The following is a 22,275-nucleotide window of genomic DNA, read 5'->3' as shown; positions in this document are numbered from 1 at the left end:
CGCTATATTTTGGCTCATTACTGCCCCCTGCAGGTCAGTGGAGTAGTGTGAGTCAGTAGTCCAGTAGTGCTCATAGTGGTTAAAAAAACAAAAAGTCAACTGAGTGCCTTTTAAAGTGTTTGATTTTGAACTATATCCTGAAGCATATTTATTAATCCAAAGAATAAGTCAATACTGTAAAGATCTTCATGGCTGCCACCCGACTTTGATGACTAATCAACAGCAGCTGAGTATTGGCTCTTAACTATTAGATGAATGGACACACAGAGATCTGACATGTGGGTTAAGTTACTCTTTAAAAGCATTTACTTTCCGTTTAGTTGCGATTCAGCTGCTGACAGGCTGGTTTGTGTCACCCTCCCAGCTCCCCTCTATAAACATCCTTGAGTAAGGTCATTGCTCATGTGCATTTGTGCTATTTATGCCAACCTTCTCCAGGGATGACGTTAAACTAACAGAAATTAGCATTATACAATAGTGGTTGGTCGCCCTCTGTCTGACTGTCTCTCATCTTTTTTTTTTTTTTTTTACTGTTCTCTCCATCAAACTCCAACACATGTCAGCTACGAGCTCAAGGATGATGTGGCAGTTACCCGACTCAACAATCCATCAGCTAAGGTGTGTGTGTGTGTGTGTGTGTGTCTGTGTGGGTGTGTGTTTATGGAAGAGTGTATGAGAGATTATGTTTGTGACAGTCTTGACTACCTGTCTCTGTCTCTCGCTGACAGATGTGACATGACTAATCACAGTGTGTGCATGTGTTCGTGTATATGCAGGTGAACACACTGTCGGTGCAGATGCAGTCTGAGCCGCCTGATCTCCTGCAAGCCCGGCAGATATCAAGCGGCCTGATTGGGGGCGTGAAAAAGGATTACTTGCCACCGTGGTCGCTCCAGAACTTTTATGTGGTTGGAACCAGGGGGGAAAACATATGATGGTGCACTCTACTAACTGCAACCTTGTAATGGAAGTCAGACAACTCACTTCATAGAAAAATCAGTAATCCAGTTAATTGAACACGTTTTACTTCTTCACTCTGTCTGATCCAATCCTGTAGAGCAGTGAGGAGCTCATCCAGAAGTTGTTGGAGAAGATCAAGATGTCTTCCATACACGGTATAGCTGCCATTCATTGCTCCTGCGTAGATGGAGGCCTTGAGGTGTGTGTGTGTGTGTGTGTGTGTGTCTGATGGGACGGGATGAGCCAGATTAGATGTGAAAAATGCTGTTTATGTGGCTGGATCACGAAATCACAGTTTTCCTCTCACTAGTTTGCGATAGCCTGCCTGTCCTGAATCACCACAAAAAGCAATAAAAAAAACAGTCCGGCGGACTCCAGAGATCACGCTGGGACTGCTGCCTGGAGCAGGCGGCACTCAGAGACTGCCCTAAATGGTATAAATACACACACTCATATTAATCACTTATTCAGTAATGACTTGAAAGCACTGCACAGTCTTGTGCTGGTGGCTACTGAGTGACACTGGAGTATATTAAGGTCAAGAGCCTCACTTGGGGGGATATCAGCTCACAATATGGACAACCCGCTTGTTGCATGCATGTGTGTGTCTGTGTGAGTGTGTGTGTGTGTGTGTGTGTGTGTGTGTGTCAGTGGGTCTCCACGGAGCGTCTGACGTGATGCTGACAGGCAGGAACATCAGGGCAGATAAAGCCAACAAGACGAGTCCAGCGCACCAGCTTGTGGACCCTCTGGGTATGTTCTACGTGTGGCATTTCTTCATTGTTGTGCTTCACAAGTTTTCCTGATATACTCTTCTGTGGTTTGCTCCTCCAGGCGAGGGTGGGAGGGGATTAGACCTTGCTTGTTTACTACTGAATACCTTGAGGAAGTTTGCAGTGGGCCGAGGGGATCGCGAGTGGAGCCTGATTCTCAGGAACCTCACCACATCTCAGGTCTTATTTCTGTTTTTTTGCATCTGTTGCTGCTGTAATATGTGAATTCCCCCCTATGGAGGATCAATAAAGTAAAGTCTAAGTCTAGTTTCAGTGACAAGGCAACAAAGACTGAATTTGGAAGAATTTGCACTATAAAAACGCTGAAAATAGCGTTCTGCTCTCTCATGAGTGAAGAAGAGCCACAAGTCCTTCTTGGGAAAAAAAGCAAAACACAAGCACCTGATTGGTCAGCAGCCCCTCTCTTCCTAAAATTGGCATTTGCCAAATATGTAAAGAGACCTTGGTCTCTGCATTGTCAAGGTGAAAGCAACTTACTTAAAGCATCATTTTTGCCTATTTGAAAGTGGCGTCCGTCTCAGTTTTTATACAGAATACTTTTGTGTTAATCCTTTATTGTGTGTATCTGTTTCTCGTCTCTCTCTGTTTCTGCCTCCCGAGCCCCTGAACCACAGGTTGGTCCAGGGTTTTACACCTTGTGCTGCATTTAAAGATTAAGCTCAATGTGAGGAGGCGCTGCTGGCAGTTTTCCAGAGGAACAGCTCAGTTTCTTGGAGTTCTGATTTTTACTAAAGCAGACAGTACAAGTTTTTGGCCACTAATCTACAAGCTGAATCAGTATGTAACATCATTCAGCCGTCCTCCTACATCCACACTAACGTTACAAATATTTATCATGTTATGTAACGTGTTTGTTATCAGCTGTAGGTCGAAAAGGCTTCTTTATCTATGAAAACATCCTCCTGCAGTGTAAGACAGCATCCTCTGGTCTGACCCACCCATCGCTTCACCCTGACCTTTCCCTCTAAAATCATGTGAGCTTGTTGCACTTCTTCAGACTCTGAGACCCACCAGGCAGTCGTGTGTCTCCAGTGAGACACCCAGCAGAGGGAGACAGGGAGTCGTGTTGGGTTGGCTTCAGTGTCAGAGCTCATCCAGCTCGTTTTTTTTTCTTTTTTTCTTCACGCAGTGTCGTTCAAGTCTGTTGAAAATGTGGACACGTTCTGTGCTGAGCGTCTTGTGAATATTATGAGACGATTAGAGGACGTTTGTGGAAACCAAATTTTCACCCTGCCTGCTTCTACCGCACCACGCCAAAGATGGAGCACAAGACACTGCCTTTAGACTAGGGCCTCCACTGGTGTTAGGATTTGCGGGAGAGCAGGTGATGCAGAGAGGAATTCAATATGAGGAAGAAAGGACGGCTAATTTAGTCAAACTCTCTGTGGAAAATGGGGAATACAGGGGGATTTTCACATTTGTAAAATTACGATATAGTTTTTGCTTAATTTTTGTGAAGCACGACATTGATTTGATGATAATAATGATAACTTCATCCGATGGGCAGCCAGTGAGACAGTTCAGATTTCAGAGACTGTGTAAAGTCACGATTTCATACTGTGAGGAGGAGCTGACTTAAATGATTTCGGTCCTATTAAGAGTTGCTTATAGAATACTACACTATCCACAAGCTTTAGCAAGTTCCCACCAAATACAGAGGCCACGTTTAGCACCAGTATGTAAGTACAATGTTGAGGCCACGACGAGTGTCTGACTTTTCAGTGTAAAAACTACTGACAAGCTTATATGATACAATTCATTGTAAAAAATTGTAAGAAGTTTCTGGTTGGCGTTCTTAACTTGTAAGATGCTTTCAATCATTGAAGCGTTTGAGGCCCCAAAAGGTAAATCAAATATTTCACAGAAATGATCAACAAAGAAAAAAAGCCAACATAACGTTTAAATATAAGTGTGTGTGTTTTTCTGCTTTCCTCTGCCATAAAATCATCTCATGACCCCTCAGATTTAACTTGTGACCCTTTGAAGGGAACCCAGGCCTTGGGTCGGACGCTACTGGACTTCACTGCCCACATTAACGGTTCATAAAGCTCTTTATATTGAATACAGTCTGTGACTAGCTCCACCTTCACATTTACTGATAATATTTTTAAGGAATTTTACTTGTACTGAAGTATTTTCACATTGTTGCGTTCGTATTGCTTTTATATAAGTGAGGGCTCTGAGTACTTCTACTTCCACAGCCACGTCTTTCATGATTTGTGTGATTGTTGGCTGAATTAAGTAATTATTGAAGAGAGACAGAGAGAGAGAGAATGAATCAATGACATTATTCAGTTATTTAACTGTCTATTCTAAGGCCAGTGTAATTCTGAAACTACAACCATTGGAGGAGCAGGTGCCGCACAGTTGAGCTGCTCTTGTAGGAGCTTATATTCGTACCTGGAATAAGGTGCACAGTATATTTACACTTCCAATCAAAGCTCATTGATCGTGGGCCTGGCTGTCTTGTGTAATTTGTCCTTCACATACGGTGACTGTGTTATGGCTGTGACGACGCACGGCTAAATGGTCTGCGGCGCTGCCCATGTCTCTGATAACTGAATGATCTGGGATGCCGTTTTATTCTATCATTTTCTTGCAATGCAATAACAGCGGTACTGCATCCGGCCTTATCTGCAATAAAGCTCACAACCTCCTGTGGGTGTGTTGTCACAACTCTGACTCCCCACAGCCACCAGGGAAAAGAAAAGAGGGTAACTTGATTTTCAGAGGTCGTTACGTTTCTGTTTATTTTATATTCTCTTATATATTTCTTCATTGCTCTTCTTACAGTGGCCTTGCAGTTACATGAGCAGTCACAGAGAGCACATCAGTATTATGTGACATCAGTAGGCAGCCTTCGGCCAGACGGCAGCCTGTCGAGGATCATTTCAGACACTAGGAGAGAACAGCAGCTTGCACAGCAACAACAGAATCACAAGAACTAATAAACAAGTTTACTTTGACAATAAATTACGCAACAACATTAACTGCTCTTTCACAATTAAGTGGCAAACTTGGATGATCTTGCTTCTCGGAGTGACTCAGTGTACCTGAGGCAACAATCCCTGGTTAAAGAGCTTTACTATCATCAGTACCTGTATGAGGACTGTGTGTAGGATTCATTTCTCATTCCTCTTTCTCATTTTGCACCTATTTCAATTATTTTGGGTAGGATTTGGGGCTATTTATTTAAATGTAGTTCTGCAGCTAGCAATAATTTTCATTTATCTGCCTATTTTTTTTTTTTTTTAAATTGATTAGATAATGAATCATTTGATCTGTGAAGTTCAGGAAAATGGTAACAAGTGCTTGTCCAAATTTCCCCCAACTCACTTTGGAAACATAAGACATAAAAAGTCCCTATGAAATGACTCTTTTTTAATAAGTAATAACTGGACAATCAGAACAGTTGTTTTAACATCAGATGCAACATTATTAACCCAACTTTATACTTGCACTGTCTCTTTCCTCTGGTCCTTACTGGACCTTTTACTTTCCTCGTCGGTGTGTTTTTCGTCGTGCGCTGCGTGATGAAGTGAAAAAACAAACGGCTATGTGAACACATTTCTTCGAGTAATTCCGTTTATTATTATGCATGGCTAAATCAAGCATATCTGAACACGCGATCTGAGGTACATTTTGAGAACTCTATTTCTGAGGCATTCGAAAAAATTCTATAGTAACGTGGCAACACATCTGTGCATCTGACTACACACAGAAGGACATCTTGTGTTACCCTTAAAGGGAATGTTAATAAAAAAAAAAATTTCACTGTCCCAAAGCGCAAAATGGCCATGATACAGAATACTGTATGTTCAGAGATGGTTCAGTGAATCATTGATCAGTAATCAGACTCAATAATTACTTCACTTAGTGCTTCTGACTTTCAGACTTTCTGTATTTTCTTTTTTTTTTATTTAACTTTAAACAACTAGCTTTTCCTTATCTCTTAAGAACCTTACTGTGAATAATTCAATATATAAGAACTGCAGAACTGTGCTTCATTTTACTCACACTTCTTATGCAAAATGAAAGCGTGTTCTGCCCTCGTATTTAGATTTTATGTGGGACCACAGCATCAAGGCCATACAAATCCATGTAGTGCTTAAAACCCTTAGCGGTCTCGAAACAACAAGCTGCGTTGTGGTACTTTCATCACGTAGCTCTCTGCTGTCGCCATTTGTTAGTAAACTAGTCCCAGTCTGTGATTCAGACAGGAAACACGCAGTCAGTCTGTCAGAGGCTGAGTGTCAGTTCTATGCTTTGACCACAGGGTGGCGTGGATTCCTTCAAAGTCTCAGCTTCAGTCAGTGGGGCTCAGCAGCCAGTTGGTCACAGTGGAAGGCACATTCAGGAGGGCTCAGAGGCCAACAGGCACATTATCAACTGTAAGTGAGTGTGTGTGTGTGTGTGTGTGTGTGTGTGTTAGATCTTGGGCCTCCAGCCCTGTATGAACTGTGTGATCTTAGTGACATGGAGTCGGCTCAGGTGGAAGTCATGTGACAAGATGTCCTCAGTCAGCTGCACCAGGAGGCTGCCGTCGATTCGCTCCCTCTGGAATATGGCCACCGCTGCCTCTGATAGGCCGATGAAGCGCAGGCAGGCCGACACCTCCTCCAATGACAGCACGGACAGGTCAGCGGGAGGCCGCCAGGTGGGGTCAGAGGGCGGGGACAACCCTTCGGAGGACGTCCCTCCTCCCTCTGCCCCTCTGGAGGAATCTGTGGTGGGATTGGCAGTAGGCTCGGGTGAGGGGCATGGGGACTGGCGGTTGAAGGGGTTCAAAGCCCCGAATGGGGCAAATCGACTCTGTGGAGGTGGCGGCCTCAGTCGAGGTCCGGAGGAGGAGAAGGAATCTACCCACGGCTCTGCCCACGTGGCCTGTGCTGGCTGAGGAGTGGCTGTGCTGTCTGCAGGGACGGCAGAGACTGGCTCAGGACTGGCAGGGTTTGGGGCGGGGCAGTCCCCCCAGGAGCACGGGTAGCAGTAGAGGGAAGCATCCGGAGAGGGCGAGCAGCTGGGACAGAGCGGGGAAAGTGGCATTAGTTTCTCAGTCAGCATTACTTAAAACACCAATAAATTCCATGTGAAAAACTGAACTCAGCCACACGTCCGCTATTCTGCTATTTACACCTGGTCTGGTCAGGCACTAGATATGATACATTCATATTCACAGTCATGTGGCTGTGCAGGCTGAATGGTTAAATTACAGGACTTTTATCCATGAGAGTGGGTTCAAATCCTATGCAACACCAGTAATATGTTACTTTAAAGTATTAGTTCACTTTTATATTTCACTTTTCTTTTATTATTATCAGTTTTCAGTTGCAGTTTGTTTAGGTTTAGGCACCAACTACTTAGTTTGGTTTAAAAAAATATTGTGGTTTGTGTTAAAATAAGAAGTCAAATATGAAAAGAGAAGGCAGAGTACATTAAACACAAAATATCTTCTTTCCAACATTCACCTGAGTGAAAATACTGTTGCTGACTACACACTCCTGCGGGCAAATAGCTTCTGCCAAATTTGAAAACATATACATTTTTTAGCGTATAGTTTATAGTTCTATTCCCACATCAACAAGTGCTTTCCCAGTAATCATTTACTTAGTACCTACTGTACATCTGTGAGTTTAAACTGTGCTAAACTTGTTTAAGTAGTTTTGCTTCCATATTAGTTCTAAACCACTATTTCAACACTTTTACGTGATTATATTTCATTGTCAAAGAGGTCGTAACTACATGGTGTTAAATGCTGTTGATACAGTGGTCATGTCAATTAAACAACTAAAAAAATGTTTCCTTTTCATCCAAATGCAGCATAGCTGAATCACCACAAGGTCCCTTGAATAGCTGCTCTGGAGCTTTCAGTCACATGATCATCAGCTGATGGAGTTTTACCAGTTGTCACTGAATTGTAAATGTTGAAATTACCACCTTGTCTGAGCACTTACAGGACATCCATGTTGTGTACATCTACAATTCCATGACAACTGGATGAACTGCTGGGTAGCCTCCAGCTGTGGTGAAGATCATGTGATGTGAAAAAGTCACCGGGTTCATTGACAGTGGAAATAATATTAAACTAAAAAACACTTCAACTGGGTAAAAAAAACATCAAACAAGGTGACAGTTTCCTCTAGAAAACCGATGCATGATTAGATTTTTTTATTTGTACTATTCAAGAGCTAAAGCATGTAGCTTAAAGCCAGATTTTACACACCAAAGTCTGTTTACAGGTTGCAGCTCCAGGCTCGGGGCTACATTGGTCATTACTAGCATAAAACATCCGAATCTCAACCCACCTGTCGGCAGTCAAGTTGCATTCTGAGTAATGTGGGCGGCAGGTTTAGTCAGGATAGAAGAATGTGTGGATTAAACGAAGGTTATCTCTGGTTCTGCTGCAAGGATTTGATCTTTTTTTTAAACTGTCCGTCATAGGGTCTGAGAATTTTATGTGTAAAGCAAAATCAGTGGTGTAGTTTTGAAGGTGATACTCTTACACGAGGAGGAAATATGTAGCTGCTTTTATGTAATCATTTCAAACTGACGGTTTGTTGCACGTCTCGAGTAAAAAGAAAACTTTCACTGTACCTGTCCTGAAGTCCGGAGGAGTAGAAGGAGAGGTTGGGTCTCGGGGACGTGGAGGTTTTGGGGAAGCGAGGCGGGACAGGAGGGCTGGGGGCCGGACTGGAGATGGAGCCTCCTTTGGAGCAGCGAGGGGGAACCGGAGGGGCGATCAAGTAGCGACACTCCTCTCTCACCTACACACACACACACACACACAGAAAGATGAGAGCTACAACAGCAAAAAAGTTAACTCCTACAACTTGGATTCTCAGGAGGCTGTGCGTGTGTGTGTGTGTGTGTGTGTGTGCGTGTGTGTGTGTGTGCGTGTGTGTGTGTGTGTGTGCGTGTGTGCGTGCCTGCTGGCTTGTCTCAATGTTCAGCTTGGTAAATGTCAAACTTGGTGACCTTTACACCTCAAACAAATCCCCTCATACGCAACAGCAAGCTCGTCACACACACGTACACACACACAGTGTCTTGGCAGGCTAAATATCAGGGAAAGAAGACAGGGTATAATCCAGCTGCATAGCAGACTTCAACACCCACACACCCTTTCTGTACTGCTGCAAGCTGCCATCACTTTGAAAGAAGAAAGTTAATTAAGCAAAACAAGCGTGATAATTTCCCCCCTTGCAAACACGGACAGGCCATGTGCACTGATACACAACCTAATGGTTCCAAAATGAGAACAGCTCCGCTACAAAAAGAACCTTGTTTTCAGTGTTTTCCTTCTCTGGTTTAAACAAAACGTTTGTTTTTCAGGTGGTTTCATGTATGAAAGTAGTGGCCCACTTGTAGAGGAACGTCAGAGCCTTTGGTTGTCAGTGCACACACAACAAGAAAGAAAAGAATGATCCAGATAGCCTCAACAATCCCACCAGGAAAAGCAAGTCACACATCATTTATTACACATTCCACTTAATGAGAGGAATATTCACAACCGTCACATACATGTGTAATAAAATAGAATTGCCTCCTTTTATTGCCAAGTGATGCGTCACCATAATGTCACAACCACGTGTTCTTTATGAAAGCCGCTGCTGCACTTTTACGGTTCTAAATTCTTTCAGTCTGGCTGCTACAGTCTGTAGTAGAAGTGATGCATTGTATGTGTCCAGGTCATTTCATCAGACAACAGAAGAAGAGGAGGTCGGTTACCACGAACTGTGGGTTGAGTCCAAGTATCTTCGCTCTATAAGAAAGAGCCAAATTCAAACCCTGTCCTAGCTGATCGCTGCATCGTGGTGGCTTTAGCTGTTGAATGCAAGTCGCAAGAACATGTTTAAGTTTCTCTGCTGAGTGAACAATGAGAGAACCCACTGAGTTGCTACGACACCAGCAAGTGGTCGGAAAATACTGATTTAATGCTTAAAGAACAATTGTATTCATTTTTTTTTTGTTTTATTATCTAAGTATTCTCTCTTCCAAAAGTTTGTGCAACTTTTTTATATTTTATCTAATTTAAAAATCTACTGTCTTTGGGTTTTGAACTGTTGATTCAATTCTATGAAGAATAACCAACAGATAAATATAGAATGAAAAGAATTGTGGCCCTAAATTAAAGCGCCAATGACCAACCTGACCCACATGAGAGCTGGAGCAGAGTGTCACCTACAGGAACTAAGACTTGATTCTCAGGACGTGCAGCGCTGCCACAAAATCCCCAGGATTAACACTTTTACAACAAACAGTCGACAAAAGCTAGCAAGTATTATGATGGCTGTTGCTTTCTGTTCTCGTCATCAAAAATGGTTCAGCAGTTGCTTGGTGGCCACCGTTTGTCATGATATCACTAAGAATGTCTAAGATGAAAGACTCCATCAGTATTATATTCCACCATGGGTCTGAACTGACTTTGTGCTACTTATTAATTCACTGAATTACTGTATTCCAGCATACAGCAGACATGTACCCGTATCATTGGTGATGACAAACATTTCGTATTCATGAGCTGTTAGTGTACGGCAGCCTTTCCAGGAAGTCAGTGTGTGTTTGTGTGTATGTTTGTGTGTGACTGTGGTCAGTGAGGTTTAAAAGCTGTAATGTATAAATAATTCAAGCCAGGCATCCTGACTTTTAACAACCGGATGCTGCTGTGGACAGATAAGACGGATAAGAGACTGCAGGACAGCGGGGGGAGGACTGAAACTCACAGCATCAGATTTTGGAGGTACGGGTGGCGGGGTCGACACTCTTGTCAACACGGTACCAAGAGAACCGTCCAATGAGGAAGACGAATGGAAGGAGATGAGGTTTGGCTCCTTCCCCAAGCCCTCTGCGTTCTGATTGGTCCAGAGTTCCTCATAAGGGATTTCCTCATTGGTCCTCATTTCAGCCTCTGTCCACTCTGGAGTCACATATTCCCGCTCCTCACCTGGTCCCTCCCCCAGCCGCTCTCCAAGAGAGTCCCTGCAGCGCTGTGATAGGCTGTCCGAAACCCCACCCCCATAGCCGCACATGGAGAGGCGCTGCAGTGCCGGTGCCAAGGAGTCCTGACCTGACACACACATGCGAGAGCGCCGCGGGCTCACACACTCCTCTGTCATACACTCCAGCTCCGGCCGGGTTTCTCTGACAGCTCGCGAGTAGGCATCTGGGTCGAACGCGTGTCGCAATAGGAGGCTCTCTAGAGCCGCCGTGTGCACAGAGGCCTCGGCCACGTTGAACCGGGGCATGCAACGCAGCAGCAGGAAGTGGGAAGGGGAGACTTCCTGTCGGCGGAGTACCATGCAGAGCACCACCGTCTTGCTGACAATGTTGAGCAGCTTGTAGCGGTGGCCCTCTCTCACCGCATGGCGGTCGTATGGGTTTCGTGGTGGCCTTGAGGGCACGGACACGTTGACGGGGAGTCGGACCCTCTCGATGATGCTGCGTACCGTGTGCTCCCCTCCCAGCATGCCTTGCTCCAGAGGGGAGCGTGTGCAAAAGCGTCCGCGGCAGCCAAAGGGCAGGCTGACGCTCTGATTGGTGCGATGGTTCATACAGACCAGGCAGGGAGTTTTACCTGAGGAGGCAGAGACAGAGCGGTGGATCAGCCGAAGAGCACTCAGCTCTGAAAAATGATGTTTGTGGTTTGGTAGAAAATATAATCATGCATATCTGCACGAGCAAAGCTGAACAAACTACAAGTCGACTAGAACTGAAACACGAAACAATGCAACAAAAAGTAACCCTAAAATTCGGAAATACTGGTATTCTGCTGACTGTACACAGCAAGTACAGCAAGCATCTTTCAAGAGATCACCTCAAAAATACACAATATATATATATATAATCATAGAGGAATGAACTTCTCATCCTACACAGTATTGCCAAAGATTTTACTGATTCTGCTTTCCTCACTTTCATGTGCATGAATGACCACTGAAATAGAACTCCACAAAACTCAACAGTGTGGACTTGCTTACTTCTAGGAGTCTTTCCCAGGCGTCTCAGGAGAGCGCTCAGTCCCGTCTTTTCCTTAGAGGGCGTGGCGCAGAGAAGCTCCGCCTTCCCCATGAGTGACAGCTCATCTCCCGCCTGCAGAGTGAAGCTGTAGGGCTCACTGTCCTCACTGAACTCCCCTGAAACCACCTGCAGCGCACACATGCGGATGAGCGGACACTGTACTGCATGACAGAAACACTGAGCAAGAAACGACGAAACAGAATCATATGTTTGTCTGTACGGGATACAAACCTTGACGCTAAAAGTGATCGTCTCCATGACAAAGACCCGGTCAGGGAAGACTCCGGCCACTTCCTCCACACTGGAAAAATACTGGACCGGATCTCTTACGTCTCGGTCTTCATCCAACAACTTGAACTTCCCTACAGAGAGGATGGAAGCAGGACAGCAGAGGGAGGTTTCAGAAAGGAGGCACAAAGATGGACGGAGGACGAGGAAGGAAAGTTGGAAAAGGGAGTGAGGGAAAGCAGAAAAGAAGGATGAAGGAGATGAAGGAGGAGGAGGAAGACAAGATGGGAGGAAATTGTTGGAGGGAATAGGAAGAGGAAAGAGAGGAAAAAGTTTAATATCTTTCTTTTCTTTTTTGATTTCCTACAGTCTTACTACACACACACACACACACACGCACACGCACACACACACACACACACACACACACACACACACACACGCACACTCACACACACACACACACACTCACAGCGGACACTGTCTGGATGAGAAGAATACAAAGACACCTCCGTGACCTATGACCTGGCACCAGCTCTCGGCCAATCAACAGCCGACGGGGTTGGCATGGCAACCAATAAAGGACCCCCATTCTCACGCAGAGCAGAGACACATCACCATGGAGACACTCACACGTACACTCACACACTCGCACACTCACACACACACACAACTCTCTCTCTTTCTTTGCCTCGCTCATCCCGTCCTCTCGGCTGTAAATCTTTCCCCTTCGTGCGCTGCAGCGCTGCAGTCCACTAACTTTGTGTTTGTGCTCTTTAAACTGTAAATGCTTTTGGTTTGTGCCACTTTTTTGATGTCGGAAGAGCCATTCCAGGAATGCACAATAGGCTCCAAACCAGCCTCATTAAAAATCACATTAGCCTTTATTCTGATTTGCCGGTTTATCAGATTAAATCCAGCTACCATAACCCTTGGAGGATGCCTCTGTTCCTCGCAGAGTCAACGTGTTTGTGTGTGAAGGAAAGACAGAAAAGAAAGTTGTTTTTTTTTTTGTCTGGGAGTCGGAGCTGAATACCAAACTCTGCTATCCTCCTCGCCAGCACCTCCCTCCCTCCCTTTTTCTCCACCACCCCCCACCTTCCAATTCAAAGAGAGCCCCCCTAGGATAAGCTTCCACCCACCGAACAATACCAGCAAGTGCTACTTATCAACACAACACACGATTCCCCCTTCCCCAAATAAAAGTGACAGACCGGGGAGGAGTTTCTGATGAAACAGGTTTACCACAATACCAAACAAAACCACAGCTTCATCCCGGAAACTCTTATAAGAGGATTATTTACCTTGAAGTGACACCAAACAGAGCTGGGATGTAACAACATACTAACAAGCTACTATTGCTCTGTGAGAAAATGAAAACAGAATCACTCTGAGGCAAGCTAGTTCCACATTACAAGGGTGGCTGAAACCCATTCATTCAGCTTTTCTGTCCTCTCCCCTTCAGTCATCCTCGCCTCTCGCTGGTGGACGGGGGAGGATGCAGACAGACAGAGAGAGAGAGAGAGAGGGAGGATAAGACGGAAGGAGCATCCGGTTGTCCATCCCCAAGGGGAAACCTATATTGCTCTCCTCCTAAGCTTATTTAGACTTCCTGTATGAAGTCATCACACAGACATTAGCTCATCACTGGCGGTGGCCTCTGATTCAACAACAACTCACCTGTCATATTCAAAGAGGCGCTGAGACTGCCCTAAAAGTATGCATATATTCAAACTGGCTTTGTTGGCCGGCTTTTTCTGATCTACCGGAATGCATCGTTAAAAGGATGTCGGGTTGATGTAATGCTAGAGAAATGCCCACCACAAAACCTTGTAAAGTGCATTGGATAATAGTGCTATATAAATGTAGACATTTACCTTTGGCAGCCTTTACACGGCTGTCACTAAGACCCATTAAACTGTTACAGTAAAGCTCCTTTTCAACCAGAGGAACCATTTTGGTTGCTTGTCCACAGTTACTTACTCCTAAAAAAAGAAAAGGTTGCTAATTGGCTAAACATACGAAAGTGAGCGTTTTTCACTGGCAACCAGCTGATTAACGAAAAGGAACAGAAAGAGAAGGCAAACGTTTCCATAAATAATGGAAATACACAGGACAAATAAATAATGGACCTACTGCTTTGTATGTTTAAAGCTGGGCAGATACTGGGCGTTCCTAATGCTGTAGGCCTGCATTGTGTTAACTCACACTGCACATCTTAATCTGCCTTTCTGCACAGGTCATAACCTGCAACTTTTGCATGCTGTACGGATAACCGGATAACCGGATAACCAATGAGCACAGAACATTATCATACTCTGTGCTTATTATGAGAAATGCAGAATGTTGATTCATGCTTGAGACTCACAGCCTTTCTGCTGCATCAAGACATCAAGTGTCTCCTGTAATGTGTCTCTTTCTCTGTAAATCCCCTTTGAGAAAAGCCTGGAACACCTTTATTAAACTTATTAACATAGTTAAAATCATTCTACTGGAGTGAAACCAACACAGCTGCTGTTTACTCAGTAAAAGTCTGTTTCATTTCCATTTGCTATTTATTATTTGTTAGAACTTCTTGGATTTGGAGCTGTTTACCACTTGCTGCTAACTGCTAATATGGCCGGTATTGGCGTTCGCGTGCTTCCGCTGTGAAATCACGAAATGTCTAAAATGACAATGACCTCAACAAATGTTCTTTCATTCTTCCGAAAAAAGGAGCCCCGGAGACGGCAGTAGTGTGAGGTGACATCAGCACTCCATCAGTGGAGGAAACAACGAAGAGGAGGCATTAGGATCCAGTTACACAGCGAATAATGTGACTGGTCGGACAGTCTGAACAATGGGATTGTGGGGATTGAGCGCCGGTGAGGTCATAATGAGTAGACTCATTCAGCAGGAAGACGACAGGTCAATGGACAGGAGGAGTCAAGGAACATCCTATCTACAGTAATGATCAGGTTGTTGAAGTCATTTTACTCCACACTCCTGACAGTATCATATATTTTGCATTAGCTGGGGTGGGCAATGTGCCAACATTATAAGCAGTTTTATATACCATGGTAACTGTATATATCACGATAAAAAAGAGAATTCTGTTTCATTCAGTTAAGAAATGGTTTCAAATACCCATTCTTCATCACATGTGACTATTTCCTTCTTTTATTTGGAACTTTCACACAGACAAAAACAACTGCCTCACATGAGACAACACTTCAGTTAAAAACCAATCGAACTAATCAAAACCGTAAAACTGACATTCTTCCAAAATGGAAGCGTTCCGGGTTTTACGGTTTTAAGAGCAGCCTGACCTCAGCGAGTGGGATGCCTCCTCCTCCTGCTCTGTGTTAACTACATCACTCTCCTCCTCCACGTCTGCTCACATCACGTTCCCCTTGTGAGGCAGCTGGATGTGAGTGATCGCATGAGATAACATCACATGAGATCCCTTAAGAATAGCTTCCATGTTAGAAACATAGACTGTATAAAAGAAGTGGACGTAGCTTCCAGGTCTGTAAAGTGTAGCCAGTGCAGAAGTGCCTTAAACCTGCATTCTTCCTACGGGGCGACTCCACTGGTTGCAAAAAGAAGTTTGATTGTTTGGAAGTCTATGAGGAAATTAGCTTCTTCTACTTCTTACTTCATTTATTAGCTCAGTAAACACTTTCCTAATGAGTTTATGGTCTCAGTCATTAGTTTACAGTCTTCTTCAACACAGCACGATGTTCATTTTGTAAATTATCGTCCCATTTAGAGGAAAATAGGCAAAAAAAGCAGTGTATGCTTTAGGGCGGGACTACCTTGTGACTAACCAATCAGAGGCGGTCTTCTTGGAACGAATGTCACTCCTGGTTCCAAAAAAACAAAGACAGTGACGACCATGAAACCAAGACGGTGGTGCCCATGAAGCCAAACTCACGGCTTCAAACCAGTCCACAAACCAGTGGGTGGCATCACGGCGCCTGAGTTGTTGTTGCTAAATCTCATGGTTTACACCATCATATCGCCAAACCCTAACATCAGTACATCCCAAAGCTTCTGGAAAGCTACTGTCAGTGATATAGTCAAACCCTGGACATTTATATCTGTACTTCACAAACAAAGTTTGGCTACACAGCATGAAAGTGACTCTCAGCGGTGGGGGTAATCCTAATAACTAACATGCATGCCTTTTGGGAGGAAGAAACCAGAGGAAGGTCACGCAAACATGCAAACTCTACAAAGACAGGTTCCAGTCAACCCTAGTGGGGTTTGAACCCATGACCATGAACTCCATGAAGCAAATATCTCCTGATTCAGGGAGGTTGTGTGTTACGTCACACTAGAAAGGTCTTTAAAATCTGCCAAGGTCGCGATGAATCACCGGACAACAAAGCATAGTTCCACTTCTATTGTAAATGTGTGTTCCTGTTTTATCAAAGCCGGACTGAGACAAATTCTTATCAACTTGGTTCACATGGAAATAAAGTATTGAACTTGAACTGACTGTGCTGACAGCTTTAGAATTTATCATTACACGATGACAAAATGTTTTAAATGTCATTGTTCGTTTTGAAGGAAATTTCAGACAGCGCTACATGCTGCCGTCAGTTTATCTATTTGGGTCTTTAGTATGTGTTTGTTTGCTTTCTCCCAAAGAGGCAAAAATAGAACAAGTGGAAAAAGTTGACCTTGTGAAAAAAAAATGTGCATTTATTTTTTGCATCCCTCTGAGGAAATGGACATTTTGGGGAATAACTGGTATTTTCAGCTGTGTGTGTGTGTGTGTGTGTGTGAGCTCACCCTGGTACTGCAGAGGGATATCTATCTTGGGTCCAATGACGTAGTGTCCCTCCTCTAAGCTGTGGGCAGTCACTGTGGTCCACTGACGACAGGAGTGTAACAGCACTACATCCTCCTCCGACAGACCCTCCACACATTCACCTGGAACACATGCACACACACACACACGCATATTAACACACAAATAAACACACAAAAAAGGATTAGGAATAGACAAATACCAGACAGGCCTGAGGGCTGATGAAATAGGTTTTTAATTTCTCAGGTCCCACTAAGTAGCTCAACAATGGAAAACACACACACACACACAATTCAGGTTTCAGTGTCCATAATTACCACCATCAGTGATGGTTCTCCACCCCTAACCAACCCATCAGGACCCAGCTATGCAACAGGCAACCCACTATTATGCAGCCCCATACACACACACACACACACACACACACACACACACACACACACACACACACACACACACACACACACACACACACACACACAGCTCTCCTGCGTTCACTAGAGCCATCATGCCACACAACAGCATTGATTTTTGCTGATAGCACAGTGGTACAATTCAATCACACACCACACACACACACAGCCTCCTCTCACTCTCTTTCACACTCACACACACACACACACACACACACACGGGTCACGTGGATGCACATCTTTCTGTTCTTGTTGCTGATGGATTGCTGTTACTAGCAAACCTTTTAATCTAACAATCATGTTGATGGATGGTTGAATACACACACAAGTGTGTGGAAGTACAAAGGGCGCACAGAAGAGATAATTATCAGCAGGGGGGGGGGCTTTGCTTCCTTTGGGGCATCTCACAGATTTGTTACCTCTGGGTTGATATTAAACTGGTCATGAACACGTTTACGGTTGTGCTACATGTTAAAAGGTCACTTCTTCTAAATCACAAAAAGACACATCTCTCCTCGCGATCATCAACGCGTGCACTTTTTGTCGTGCTCGAAGCTAAATTGTAGAGAACAGCAATGCCCTTTTCCACTAACACCTTGGTTACTCTGGATTACTCGAGTTTGCTAAACAGTTCATCAGTCGGCACTTTTTTATTAGGAGCTATTTCCTACATGTCACCAAAAAATACCACCACTCAAACAGGCACTTGGATGTAAAAAGGGTCAATGAAAGGAAATCAACTGCACACTTGTGTCCACTACAAAACCCAATTTAAAGTCTGAGCACAGATGAATGTCTGACTGACACAATAAATGAAGTGTGTGAGGAAGCTTCAGTTTACTGACACTGGATTTAACTCACATCAGAAGCAAAAAGTACTGAAAACTGTCCAAAGTGATACCACACACAGCCTTAACCATCAGAATGTACTTTAAGTGAGAGTGCTTCTCGTGCAGGGTGGCTCCTTTTAACGTGGTATAGTGTTACATATATGAAGTTCTCTGTAAACAGTAACGCAGAGATCATTACGGTACCTTACAGACCATTGGTTAATTTAATCTGTAACAGTGGTACTCTGGTACCAAGTGCGTCTCCAGAATGAGTAACTGTTGTCGTCACTGTCCACTGGTGATGACCACAGCTAATTCCACTTGGGTTACACGACAAGATGCTGTTTTCATGTGATTTGGGTTAAGTGGCACTTGAAGAACTGGCTACACTTTATCTGCTGAGCATTTAATTTGATAACATGCAGACTGGAAGGATTCATAATGCAGCCCATCAGCAAAGCCCCCATCACAGAGAATCACACCCCCCACACCCACACACCAGTGAGTGGCCCTCAGATCAAACAGTGGACATGTTAGTAGTTGTTCAGAGGACATGGAGGGGACACAAGCACGCACCAAACGCTGACATCATGCACTGTTGTAAATAACCAACCACCATCCGGGTCGGCTGGAGACAAACAGGCATCTGTGGGGTGGCCACAGTGCGGTTAATGAACACCTATGGGTGCTCTCTGTGTGTACAATGCACACGCGCGCCGCCGCATGTAAGGTGCGTAATTTTCGGGCACCGTGTCTGTCGCGGCTCGGGTGCGCGCTTCTGTCCCCCCGAAGGAAAGTTGGAGGTTTTCCTGCTAGTTAGTATTCACCACATTCACCGACAGATTACAGCATTTACATATGAAAAGAATTGAGCAGCACTTCAGCAGCACAACAGACACTTTGTGGCTTTCCGGGCCTCGCTGGACTGGAACAACTTTGGCCGTGACACCCATCGACCGTTCCCAAAGTAAAGACACCAAATGTGGCGAAGCACAGCGTCACTTTGGCGGCAAAACATAAAGCAGACAAATATAAAACTCCCCGTGATTGTTGCATAACGACTGCCTCATGCGTGTCAGTGGGCTGGTGGGAGCTGGAAAAGTCGGTGTCCGAGAATAAATGGTGCAGCTGCGTCAAGGTGGCCCGGTTTCACCAACGTAATAACGGAAATACGGCGGTCCTGATTTCAAAATAAGAGCGCAAAAATGTGCATCGGCAGCTGTCTCTATCATTAGTGGCTTTTCTAAAGCTTGGTCAAACAAGATCATTCATGGCCAAAATAGTGTATGTGATGAGCAAGCAAACAAAAATGGTTTAATCCGATAAATCAAATTTGCTATATATTCTACATGGAGTCTTTTTGTATTTTGACAGCACGGCTCATTTTAGAAGAATCTTCGTTTGCCAAATATGAGCACAGTTTAGCAATTTTACTCAAAAACAAATCTAAGCTACATCTCTGTTGAACACTCCAGAGGTTAAAAATGGTGCTACAACAACAATAAGCACATCTCTGATCAAGGCATCGTAGAATCAAGTATTAGATGGAGGTGATTTCTGCTGTTACCTGTGGAAAGTGTTCACCGAGGGACAGGAACAGATCAATCAATTAATCTGATGAAGTAACTGAGCACAGTTCAGGCTCATGAACAGCAGAGAAAGCCTCTAATCTCTAAGTGTCATTTGGTGTAAACAGGATATACTGTGTGCAGTTTACTGGAATCACCTTTCAGGAATTGTGGTGTGCTGGAGATCCAATTTGCCAACTTTTAATATGTGATGATGTCAACGACCTCTAGTTAGTGTAGCACTGGTTCATGTTGACCATGAATGGTGACCTGAAACTACTTTGAGACGTAGGTAAAGCAAGTAACAGCTTCTTCTGTGTGATTTGTTCCACTTTAATGTCCGCCTCAACAGTAGGACAACCCAACACTGTCTTACACTATATCTCTTCATCAGTCTTAACCATTAGGTCCACTATATTATGTAGCTCCCAGTCTAAATTACGTAACAGAATAAAATTAAATTATGCAAATTCTATCAGTAAATATAAGAAAAAACTAGATATTCTCAAAATAAACTTCCATAGAAATAAATCTTATGACACATCATCAACACACATATGTTTGGAAAGTTGGGTAACAATAATTCATCAAATAATTTAAAAGGCACAACCTTTTTAGGTACACATTTTGACATTTTTGCTTTAAACTAGGAGCTAATCCATATAAAACATGTCTGCCCAAATTATAAAATAGCTTAATTCATTTCCTCTTTCCCTAATAGAGGCTGTTTTGCGTCACATAATGTTATTTATTAATTTCATTGTTTAAAAATATCTTTAAAAAAATGTTTTTTTTCGTTCACATTTCTGACAGGGTTAAGGACTTATTTTGAAAGTGTTGACCGGAAGCGCTCCTTCCTCCTGCCGGCCTTGACGCTCTTCAAAAGCCGCACAGATTCTTCAGTGAATTGCTACACTTGTTCCTACATGCCAGCGTCGTTTCACACAGAAAACCCCGTTAAAAACACACTTTGGCTTCAGTGGAAGGTTTTAGTTTTCCTCTTTTCCTGTTTTTAAAACCACATTTATCGTGTTTCAGCAGCACCGCCGCCGTGTTTCATCCTGACTGAGGTGATGCGGAACAGCGGAGGGTGGACGCTCACTAACAGAACAGTTGTCAAAAGAATGGCGAACAACAGTTCGCGTGAAAGTTTGTCACGGTCGTGGACACCCCCGCTCCCGCTCCCCCACCCCAGGCACGGTGAGGGTGGACTCTTACCGTGGGCCAGCCGGACCAACGTGGGCAGACGGAACTTGCTGACCACCGCGTCCAACGGCAGCGCCAACGGGCTCCAAGTGATCTCCGACAGGCTCGCCGACAACTTCTCCATCCTCCCGGGGCATCACGGTACCGGAGATAATGGTGATGGTGGTGAAGATAATGAGGGTGGTGATGTCAGAGATGCAGAGGAGGAGGATGGGAGTGTTGGTGGCGGTGTTATAGTGTCAAAGAGTTTCGCCATGTTTGAATGTAGCAGGGAAGGGAGCGCAGTCACAGTCGGTGCGCACGAGCGGTGGGAGGGAGCGCGAGCCCTCTCTCTTTCTCCCTCTCTGCTGTTCTGTCCACCCCCCCCCCCCCCCCCCCCTCCCCCAACACACACACACACACACACACACACACTCTCTCCCCCCCACACACACAAACTATGATTTAGCCTTCTCACCTTTATCATTGTGATCAAACATGAAACACAGAAGCCTCATTTTTTTGACAAGCAGCCCTGGATCTTCATGTTTTCACACCAAACATTGCACCACTTGGTCCACAGAGGTTAATCTGAGCAAATGTGTAGGTGGCAGGCGGTGGACGGCCTTTTCTGGCCCGCTCCCAAACTCAGCATTTACCCAGATAATCTGCATTCACTACATTTTAAGGACAATTATTGTGCTTTTTACTGCAGCACATTTATTTCATCATAGTTCCCCCCACTGAGGGAGCTATTAATAGCTCACTCATTCACCTGCAGACTGGATGCGGCCAACGCTGTGATAAAAAGCAACTGGATTTTCCAAAGGACCACATTCTGAAATAAACCAAGCAAATAGCTTTAATAACTACCTATAGGACGGATTTACTGTTAGTGAATATTGTTTAAACTTAACGCAGCACTTCAAGCTTTTGTTTCTCTTTTTAAACAAGGCCAATTCTCAGTGCGTGATAGTCCCAAAAATTTGAACTACGTGTCTAAAAGTATAGTGTAAGTAGATGTATTCACCATGTGGAAATACACCAAAAAAATCTTATCGAAATACATTTTATGTTTCACTTTACACACTGAGATTTTACGCACAAGACTAATATTGAGTGCATTAAGCGTGATACGTTACAGTCGTGAGTGTGAGTGAGTGAGTGAGATGATTTTCAAGACAGGACACACTTCTGCTTCATTAAGTTATAGGTTTGTTTTTTTTTGTTTTTTTTACTGTTCCTCACTTGTTGCTTGTGAAAATCAGGATACTTTCACCTCTTCGAGCCTCTTAAAATAGTTCAAATGAAACAATCTGAGGGGTAAAAACATTACTCTGGTTACTACATTACTACCGGTGGAACTACACATAACTCACTGACATGTGCAATATGTGATAAAGGGATTGTAAGCAGACATTGTTTCATTGTCAGGGATCATAAAATAGATAGAAAAGTTAATAAATTAAAATTAGCACCATC

At 44.1% G+C, this 22,275-nt stretch overlaps 1 protein-coding gene across 1 annotated transcript; it reads right to left on the bottom strand.

The window, feature by feature from the left end:
• Positions 1 to 5,137: 5,137 nt before the first annotated feature.
• gareml (GRB2 associated, regulator of MAPK1-like) lies at positions 5,138 to 21,059 on the bottom strand. The gene is made up of 7 exons (XM_070849518.1): positions 20,827 to 21,059; positions 16,779 to 16,919; positions 12,003 to 12,133; positions 11,732 to 11,897; positions 10,478 to 11,328; positions 8,349 to 8,518; positions 5,138 to 6,774 (listed from the first exon to the last, which is right to left on the bottom strand). The coding sequence occupies exons 1-7, from the start codon at positions 20,936 to 20,938 to the stop codon at positions 6,183 to 6,185; spliced, it is 2,163 nt and encodes a 720-aa protein (XP_070705619.1). The 5' UTR covers positions 20,939 to 21,059; the 3' UTR covers positions 5,138 to 6,182.
• Positions 21,060 to 22,275: the final 1,216 nt, after the last annotated feature.

This window comes from Pempheris klunzingeri, chromosome 18 (genome assembly GCF_042242105.1).
Source record: "Pempheris klunzingeri isolate RE-2024b chromosome 18, fPemKlu1.hap1, whole genome shotgun sequence".
NCBI classification, from domain to species: Eukaryota; Metazoa; Chordata; class Actinopteri; order Acropomatiformes; family Pempheridae; genus Pempheris; species Pempheris klunzingeri.
The sequence above is the reverse complement of the archived record's forward strand: the minus strand, read 5'-3'. Positions and strand labels throughout refer to the sequence as shown.